Raw genomic sequence first — 10718 nt, 5'->3', positions numbered from 1 at the left:
GGCGACGATGCGCCTGTTTGCGCGGTAATCTCATGAATAGCTTATGAAGTCGAAGCGAGGAGGGGGAGAGCAACAGTTTCGTAAGAAGCTTGGAGGTTCAAAAGGACACAACAGATTCATGGATGAAGTGGACACTAAAAAAGTTATAAATTTGTTGATGAAATTGACAGTAAAGTCACAGGTTTTTGAAAAATAGGTTGATGTATGAAAAAAAAATATATTGATATAAAAATATAAATTTATTTAAGATCTTTCATAGAAATGATGTTTTAAAAATGAACAGAAGGTTCAAAAGAAAACCTGGAGAATTAGAATGTAATGCGATAAGAAAATCTCTGAAAAAGATTTAAAGAAAGACTGATTTTCAGAAGAAAAAGAGATTCCAGAAACAAATTTTTTATTAAAAGACTAACTATAGCAATATTATAAAAAAAAAAAAACCTTGTATTTCAATATAAAACTGCAAGTTTGTGATAAAATTAAAATTCCAGAGGGAATAGAAATTTTGGAGGATAATGGAAAGTTCAGTGAAGATATTAAGTTTTGGATAAAAGTGGTGAAAAAGTGGATGACCGAGAAAAGCAACTTGTTAGAATGGAGAATTTTGAAAACTTGAAATTCCTACATAAGTGAAGCTTTATAGAAAATGGAGGGTAGTAAAAGAAATATAATAATCAAGAGGTAAACTAAAATATCGAAGCAAATATTTTTTTTACCGGTGAATGTTATAACTACGATACTCAGTGGATGATCACTAGAAAAGTTGATTTACCTTGAAAAAAAAAATAAACAAATACAATTTTAGTATAGTCTTAGGATTTCAGTGCTGATGATTATCCAAGTAAACAATTTTAGACCATAGCATAGTTTTGTTATGAACCACTTAGGGTAAATAAAGTATAAAGAGGCTTAATAAAGAAATGGAGATACAGGATTCTTTCGTGGGTTCAACCTTAGAGTATCCGTATTATATAAATCTAAAGGTTTGAGAGAAAAGAGGTTTGTAAAAAAAAATCAGATCCTATTATCTATGTTAGCTTAAATAAAAAAAAAAATTACTGAAAGGAAAAATGTTTTAAATCGAAGAGTTCTATTTTGGAGTAAAAGTACACATTCATGATAAAAAAAATAAATAGAAATAAAAAAAGGGTTCGAGAGAACATAGTCAACGGGAAAATAATGCCAGAAAAAGTTTAATAGGATTGATTTATAGATCGAGGACAGACCAGGCGCTAGGAGCTTTCAGCGAAGCAGTAAATAATAAATAAGTAAAAATCTAAAATATTTCAAAAACCTTATTTTAACTGCAAGCTATTCATACATTTAAAATGATAAATAAATTTTCCCAAAATAATGAAAAAATTCATATGAATACCCTAGAGTTTTTACATCATCTAAAATACAGAAACCGGATTTACCTTTCGGATGGTATTTCGAACAGTGATTTCATTTTTTTAGCAGCATAAAAAAAAAAAATGTTTTCAACTAATAGTAATCTGTCAAAATGAGCTTACTTTAGTGCGCTGGTACTGTCTAGAATATATTTATGTGTGAGGCTAGTCCGATCGATCCTTAATCTGGAACAATTAAACTTTTGGCCTCTAAAAATCTTCTACAAGTCAGATGTTAAAACTGGACTTTATACTTTTATATACCCTAATATTGGTAAGGAAGAAAGACAACCCCTCTCTTGAAATTCTCTCAAAATATGTAACCAGACAGGTAACGTCACATCAGAGTGGAAAACCCTTTATGTTTCATAATGTTCTTTTTCCTTTCATTTTTGCCATCTTATTTCTAAGAATTCAAAATTAGAAAATACCCAACACTTATGAACAGTTTTTTGCTGAAAGGAAATGTGATGGAGCCACTGTGGAGCTTTTATAGCTAGTAAGAGCAGGCTATTTAAACTGTTAATATTGACCAATACATTCTCGGAGTCAGAATATATTGCAGACTTTTTTCCTTAATTTCTATTATAATCTGTAAAGAATCCCCTAATGTTATAATGATGGGGGACATACTGGCATAGTACAGTACTCTCTAAATAGAACCTGTAATTGTGGAGCAATGGCATATGCAACACAATTCTCTGACTTTGAACTATCTGTAAATACCTTTGTGTAATCATTGTGTACAGTACATTCTTTAGAATTTAGAATCAATCTGTTCAATAGAAGTGTCTTTCTTTACTAATGATTATGGCATATAAATACCTTGGCTATAACCAGAGCGGGCAAAAGAGTACGCAAATTCATGTATTCCTGTCTTTTAAGTGATATGTTATCAACTTGATCTATCAGTCCGATTAAAAGGGTCATTTATGATATCTAACAAAATGTATGAAGAATACCAGAGATTTTAAAAAAGTGTTTAATAAGGGAAGATTTAATTACACACACACACACACACACACACACATATATATATATATATATATATATATATATATATATATATATATATATATATATATGTATACATACATATATATATATATATATATATATATATATATATATATATATATATATATATATATATATATATATATATATATATATATATATATATATATATATATATATATATATATATATATATATATATATATATATATATATATATATATATATATATATATATATATATATATATATATATATATATATATATATATATATATATATATATATATATATATATATATATATATATATATATATATATATATATATATATATATATATATATATATATATATATATATATATATATATATATATATATATATATATATATATATATATATATATATATATATATATATATATATATATATATATATATATATATATATATATATATATATATATATATATATATATATATATATATATATATATATATATATATATATATATATATATATATATATATATATATATATATATATATATATATATATATATATATATATATATATATATATATATATATATATATATATATATATATATATATATATATATATATATATATATATATATATATATATATATATATATATATATATATATATATATATATATATATATATATATATATATATATATTTATATATATATATATATATATATATATATATATATACGTGTATATATATATATATATATATATATATATATATATATATATATATATATATATATATATATATATATATATATATATATATATATTTATATGTGATTGTACGACGAAATAGCTAGTCCCTCAATAGCTAGTTCCAAAATAGCTAGTCCAAAATGGCTAGTTCCAAAATAGCTAGTATACCAAAACAGCTAGTTCCAAAATAGCTAGTATACCAAAACAGCTTGTTCCAAAATAGCTAGTATACCAAGTTAGCTAGTATACCAAAACAGCTTGTTCCAAAATAGCTAGTATACCAAGTTAGCTAGTATACCGAAGCAGCTAGTGAACAAAAAACTGGACTAAAAAAATACCTAAAAACCTGATAGACTTTATTTAAAATTCATAAAATTATTTGGTAATGCCAGTATACAAGAAATAAACTTATTAAAACTTAATAAATTCATTGGTAACACCAATATACAAGAAATGAACTATTTAAAATTCATATTTAATCAGTATTTTATAAGATAAGTAATACCACGAAGGAATTCAAATGTCGACATTTCTTCATTTTGGAGTCTTTGTTTTGAAGTTTGAATCCTTCCATTAATTTCTTTGGATTTTTTGCTTGCAGTCTCCCTTTCGCCCGATAAATAAGAGGTCAACTTATTTCTTTGCATAGTTTCTTCCTTCTGAGTACCTCTCACAAACCGCCATAAGGAAGGGTGCGGGGAATCATATAGGGTTTGAATCACTCGGTGCCATCCTTCAATCTTGTTTGTGGTTCTCGGTAATCCATCTGTCGACCTTTGTGCAACGCTCCAAATCATTGGTGAAAATAGAGGCGGTTTTCTTCTTCCTCCTGTTCTTTGAGGTCTTCCAATGTATGTATCTTCGAAATAACAGTACAATTCTTCCATTTCTTGCTCCATTTGAAGATCTTGTAGTGTGTCCAGCAATTCTTCAAATGCTTTGGTTATATCATCTGGGTCTAGGAATACTAAAGCAGCAAGCAATTTACAATAAAGGCGAGAGTTAGTATCAGTTACGTAACTATTTGTTAACCCAATACTTTGAATTTTCCTTCAAATTGCCTGTGAAAGATGGAAGAAACACCCTTGCAACTCTAAATTTGGAAAGACGTATTTGAAAGTATCCATAACTGGTTTCTCGAAATCTGTGGTAATTGTTTTTGGCTGTAAGTCTGGGCGCTTTTCTTTCAAGATACTAAAGGCTTTTTTATATGTTTCCTTTGTTTTATTTGTCAACAAGATGTAGACACATGCAAATAAATATTCACTTTTAATAGCGTGGATCGTGTACAGTTGATAAAATAGTTGTGGAACCATTTTGAATTTACCGTCACACATCCAGTGTGAAGCAGTTGCAAGTATGTCTAGCATAGTTTCACTTGCGAATATTAGTATTTCATGAGAATCACTTTCATCATAAAGTAAAAAGCGTTCTTTAGCACTCCCTATAGTTTTTGTTTCAAATTCTTCAGGTAAATTGATTTCTGAAAGTGATTCCGGTTCTGGAAAGTAGCCTTCTGTTTTTTGCCTTTTTCGTTGGATGCATTTCGTAAGTGCTTTTCTTTTTGGCATGCCTGACGAAGTTTCACAATCAATATTTTGAGTAATGTTAGCAATGATTCTACGTGGTGGAGCTGTTGGACCAGAAGCTTCGTTTGTTAACGCACTTAAGGCTATCGTAACTTTTTCCTTTGGCATATCGGGTGCATGTGAATGATTCTGACCCAAACTTACATCACTTGTATCACTATAATCAACCGAAGTTGTAGCAGTTCCCTTGCAGCCTTTGATGACGCATCTCCAGTTCTGCGTTTCGTTATTGGTAGTATTCTTTCGATAAACATATCCATCATGACATATTTAGTCACCTCCTTTTTGCGATTTTATCACTTTCATGTTGATGGGCTTGTCAAACTAAAACAAATGTTTTGGATATCTCAGATTTAAAGTTATTCTAGATAGCTCAGATTAAGAGTTGCCTGTTAGAACTTACTGTTTGGAACAAGCTATTTCTGAACCCTCCATTTTGGAATATGCTGTTTTGGTATCCTAGCTATTTTTAGAAATAGCTATTTTGGAACTAGCTGTTTTGGTATACTAGCTGTTTTGGAACTAGCTGTTTTGGTATACTAGCTATTTTGGTATGCTAGCTATTATGGAACTAGCTGTTTAGGACTAGCTATTTTGGAACTAGCTATTTTGGTACTAGCTGTTTTGGGTTTGACCCTATATATATATATATATATATATATATATATATATATATATATATATATATATATATATATTTATATGTCTATATATATATATATATATATATATATATATATATATATATATATATATATATATATATATATATATATATATATTTATATATATATATATATATATATATATATATATATATATTATATGATATATGTATGTCTATATATATATATATATATATATATATATATACATATATATATATATATATATATATATATATATATATATATATACATATATATATATATATATATATATATATATATATATATATAAAACCTAATTTCTCTCTTAACAGACCAAGCAGCAATTTTTTAGCGTTTCTATGGCTGCTCTTATCAAATAAAGTTCTAAATACTAACTTTTTATGCTAAAGTGGGTGGTATGTACCAACCGTGTGTCACACAATTGTACATAATTATTTTGTATATATTATGCTTGTATCTGCGCTCTTCCCTCGCACTAAAAAGAACCTGAATGATCATGTCTCCGTTTTGCTCTGTAACATTGTCTGTCTCTCGAACATGTCATGTCCTGTTGCCTTGAGGTTTTGTATATAAAGGAGAGTGCTCCTTAATAAACAACTCAGTTGATTGCATCCTGCCTTTGAGTTCACAACCCTCTCTCGGCCGTCACAGGTACATCATTAAGTCTACATTTTTTAAATCGTAGTAACTTTATGACATAGAAAATCTAAACTCATTATCATTTGGCCATTTAGTGATAGAATTTTGCACATTATTAGCGGTTGTTGTGGTATCAGAGCGAGTGAACTATATTACCAAATTATTCACAAACAGAACTCTTTGAGGAAGACAAAATATTTCTAAGATGTTATTGATGGCCATTAGAAAACCTCTTACTTTCATGAATCTTTCTTGATAAAAAAGTCGATGACACTAATAATTTCCACTGGTAATATGACAGGCTTTCTCAAGATCTAAGAACTTACTAATTTCTTGGCGTTTTTAGGTAAGCCTTCCAGTATCTCGTTGGACAATCTAAGCGGTAGATCAACAGAGGTTCCTTTCTAGGAAATTAATTCGCATACTAAACTCATCCCATTGTTTTCTATGTACAACATTAGTGTAGTGTTAATCATCTTTGACATTAGCTTTCAGATAAGGCTGGTGAGGACAATTAGTTTGTAGCTACTGCATTCAAATGCATCTTTATTGGGTTTTTACAATAAAATGATAATGGCCATTTGCCAGCTTTCCGGTAGTACATCAGTCTCCCATATCCTATTCCAGACTATCAAGATAAAAGGTTTTTTGCAGTTTCTGGCAGATTATTCCCAAGGTAGGCCGACCTTCATTGAAGAAAGCACTTCTCTAAATTCTTCAGAGGGAACATTTTATTATATTTTCCAAACCATTATAACAAATATCTCTGAAATTCTAGGATTTGCTAATTCTAAGTAATTCCTCATAATAATTTTCTGAGCTTGACATAATCAAAAAAATGTTGACTACGTTTCTCGATACCATCAAATGGATAACTTAGGAGAGTATCACTAACTTTTAAGGTGGGAAATGGCCAGAGAAATAACTTTTTTAATAAACTTTTGATTCTTTTTTTGTTTTTTAAACAGTTCTCATTAAGAGTTTTGAGTTTTTCCCCATTAATGTTTTTTCCCATTATTTTGCTCCACGATGGAAATACATGCTTGTGATAGTTTTCTTTAGATTTTTGTAAGTCATCGTGAAGGCTTTTCAAGATTGCTTCAGTAAAAAAAAAAAAAATAGAAATTTTAGGCCTCAACATGGGAGTTAGAATATTCCAATTCTTTGTAGGGTAAACCCCTTAAAACTTAATTTACTCTAATCTGTGTCTTCAATCTTCCATTTTGGGGGGAAGATTTATTTAGGGTGTTTTGAAAATATTTAATGTTAGTTGGGAAGTATATCACTTCAATTAGAATATATATCTTTTGACTATTCATAATGAAGCCGGAGGTTAGAAGAGCAAATATATAAATCTAAAACAGATAACTGATTGCCATGGGGTCTATGATAGGTCATTTACCCATCATTATACAAAGTAGCATAATTACTGTTAATGATACACTCTATTATGGTTCTTCATGAACGCTAACAAATACCAACCTATAGAAGATTATAAGAATTGACTTCTCCAATTAGCAGGAATGTAGAAGAAAACTGACCTATTGGATTTCGAACATTATTTTCATAAAACTCTGCTAGGGAGTAAGATATATGGAGCCGCTTTTCAAATGTGTGCATAAAATCCACTTTATATCAACATCTTATAAATGTCAATAAAAATCTAAGATATAATGTTACAATTGCAGAAGGGGAAAAAAATAATAGTTTTATCTAAGAGTAAAAGGACGATTGACTACCCTGGTCTCCTGTAAGCATATAATTTCTGGATTGTAATGATAAGTCATAATCATTAATTATTCAGCTTGAACTCTCAAACAATTGCTATCCCATCACAAACAATTTTGACTTGAATGTAAAACATTACTGAGACTTATTTTCAGAAATATTTACACTGTAATGGGGAATATTTCTTGACATAAAAGCTTTGGTTTTACTCTTTATGTTAGGAGGAAGAGGCATTTAGGCCTATCCTTGAATTGCTGAGGAATTAATTCGATTCGTCAAAAATTTAAGTAATTAGTATTGTTCTCAGCTTGAGATATGGGCTTTTTTTCTGGGGGGGGGGGGGGAGTGGGGGGTGGTGGCTTTGCAAGGTCATTCAAAGATTATAGAAAATCCATCAAAAGTTTCAAGGGTTTTAGAGTCTCTTATTGAGGCTGATCTTAGGTACTTCTCATTAGATGGAGATATAAAATGACCCTTACATTTATTTTAGATATCAAATTAGAAGAGCTAAGAAAGCTAGGCATGAAATACATCTGAACGCAAAATGAATATTAGATTTAGAGTTATATTTTCTAGTGTCGTTATTCTTAACCCTTTTACTAACATACCTTCCCATATATTTCCACAGAAATTATAGCACTCCCCTAATGTTTTATGAAAAAAAAAATGTATGGTTTCTCATATTCATCTTATTGAACATGAATTCTAAACCAGCATCGATAAAAAACTTATTTAATGAGGCTATTATCTTGATAAGTTAGGGACCTACTTGACACTGCTTCTTAGCTAGTAGGTCTCGAATGCATGGTTAACATCAAACCTAACTAAATGAAATAAATATGGAGCAACAAACCTTAAGAGATTGAGCTGAATAAATGTGACAGAGGAGAAGTGACTATAACAGATATTGTGGGAGGCAAGTGACTCCACATATGTGAAGGCTCGGTTGCTGGTAACACATAAGGGCATTTCAATTCAACAATTACAGAAAATGGTGCAGTGGTATAGAAACAAAATTTACCACTGTAATAGGGATACCTCACTTTTTCTCATAAGAAATCTTAACAGTGAGACCATTGTTGATTAGCTAGAAATGTACTTATACTCAATATTTTTACTACAACGAGACCGATACCGATACTGATACCGATACCGATACCGATACCTGAAAAACAACCGATACAGTACCAATAGCGATACTCATAAAAAAGGCTGATACTACTGATACCAATACCGATACTATCGACAAATCACTATTAAAGATAACTGCCTATTTTTTCAAGGTTTGTATCCCCCACCAGGAAATTAATCAAGCCTCTCACGGGAGATTACTCACTTTCCCCTAGGGGCAACACACTCAGGCTGAGAACCACTGTTTTGGTAGCCAGACCAACCTGGGGACAGTTTCTGTTGAACAAGTGCAGTTTGTTTGTATAAGGTCCCTGAGAGGAAAAGGACACAAATTATTGTTTTTCCACTCCTATATTCTGAGTAGACTTTACTTCCAATGAGATGGATCATTTTATTTTCTTTCTTTAAGAGCAGACGTATATGTTAGTTTTGTGCTTTTATCAGCCTCTATTATGGATATTTTTCTAATGGGATCATGGTTTTTTTAGCAAACACAACATTTCAGCTTGCTATCACATTTTAATCCGTTATGGCTCTACTAAAAACTGGGCCTGCTTCTATTTTGTTTTCACTCTCATGGGAATCGTGAACGAAACTGGCAAATATTAAACATGATGAGGGCATCAGTTCAGAATTTCTTCATCTTACAAATCATTAAGGTCTTTACTAAATACAAACATCTTTCAGATGAGGAGTAAGAGTTTCAATATTTTCTTTTAGAGAGAGTTTGAAGTTAGTTAACAATGCTACATAAGTATCATTTCCTGCCTCCACCAGCATTGTTTTCATTATTACTTACAGTATTATTCTGAGGTGGGATATTGCTGATATGTTCTTAAGGTCTTCGGTCACTTTTATATAGTTGGCTTGTTCTTCATTATGAGATGTGGCTTACTATGCCCAAATTTAAGTATATCTTGTTGTAGTTTATCGTAAATTATTTATATTTTCGCAGGAAAATAAATCACATTCCGCCTCTGAGACATTTCGGATGCTTATGATCTTTGCTTTAGATTTAAAATCCAATTTATTTCCATTGAGAATTAGGAAAGATTTATTTGCTGCATCATTGTCTAAAACGGAAACCCCTGTTAAGCTCTATAGCAGCCGATGATCCAGACATCTCGTTATGGCCAAGACTATCGCGGAATTAAGGGGAATGCAGCGGGCTCACCTGAATAAGTTGAACAAGGATATATTAATTGAAAGTATTCTGTCTTCTAGAGATGATGAAGGGCCACAACTGCGTGATGAATTAGCCAAGATATCGTCTGAACTAGCACAGTTGAGACAAGAGATGACGTCACCAAACAGTGCAATAAATCGTAAAATTGAATCTCTGCAGGCCCAAATATAACAGCAAGCCAAAGTAATAAAACAACAGAAACTATTTTTAGAAACAACTGACCGAAGAGAGCGAGAAACGAAGCTTGTACTTCTTGGGGGTCCCGGATGAGGGAGAAGATTTGTCAGGTGCGTTAACCGATTAAGAAAAGGTTAGAACGTGTGGAATGCCATTGGTGAAGACGTCACAATTCAAGCATGTCGGAGACTTGGTAAACGTGAAACAAATAGCAGCAGAAAACGGCCAATCCTTGTTGAACTTGATGCGAAGGGTGTTTGTGATCACATATTGAGTAAGACTAAGGAATTGAAAGAAGTTGGATTTTTGTAAAGAAGGATGTTCATCCTGCTGTGCGTAATGAATGGAGGAGATTGAAGGAGGTTGAAATGGCCGAGAGAAATAGACCTGAAAACTTTGGATGCATCATTAGATTAGATTCGAAAGAAA

The 10718-nt window shown here is 30.5% G+C and overlaps 1 protein-coding gene across 1 annotated transcript; it reads right to left on the bottom strand.

Moving 5' to 3' along the window:
* Positions 1-4220: 4220 nt before the first annotated feature.
* LOC137638214 (uncharacterized) lies at positions 4221-9912 on the bottom strand. The gene is made up of 3 exons (XM_068370303.1): positions 9895-9912; positions 9132-9237; positions 4221-4951 (listed from the first exon to the last, which is right to left on the bottom strand). Exons 1-3 carry the CDS (start codon positions 9910-9912, stop codon positions 4221-4223), a joined length of 855 nt encoding a protein of 284 aa, XP_068226404.1.
* Between the last annotated feature and the right edge of the window lie 806 nt (positions 9913-10718).

This window comes from Palaemon carinicauda, chromosome 1 (genome assembly GCF_036898095.1).
Source record: "Palaemon carinicauda isolate YSFRI2023 chromosome 1, ASM3689809v2, whole genome shotgun sequence".
In the NCBI taxonomy this organism is placed as follows: Eukaryota; Metazoa; Arthropoda; class Malacostraca; order Decapoda; family Palaemonidae; genus Palaemon; species Palaemon carinicauda.
Note: the sequence above shows the minus strand (reverse complement) of the source record. Positions and strands in the feature narration are given on the sequence as shown.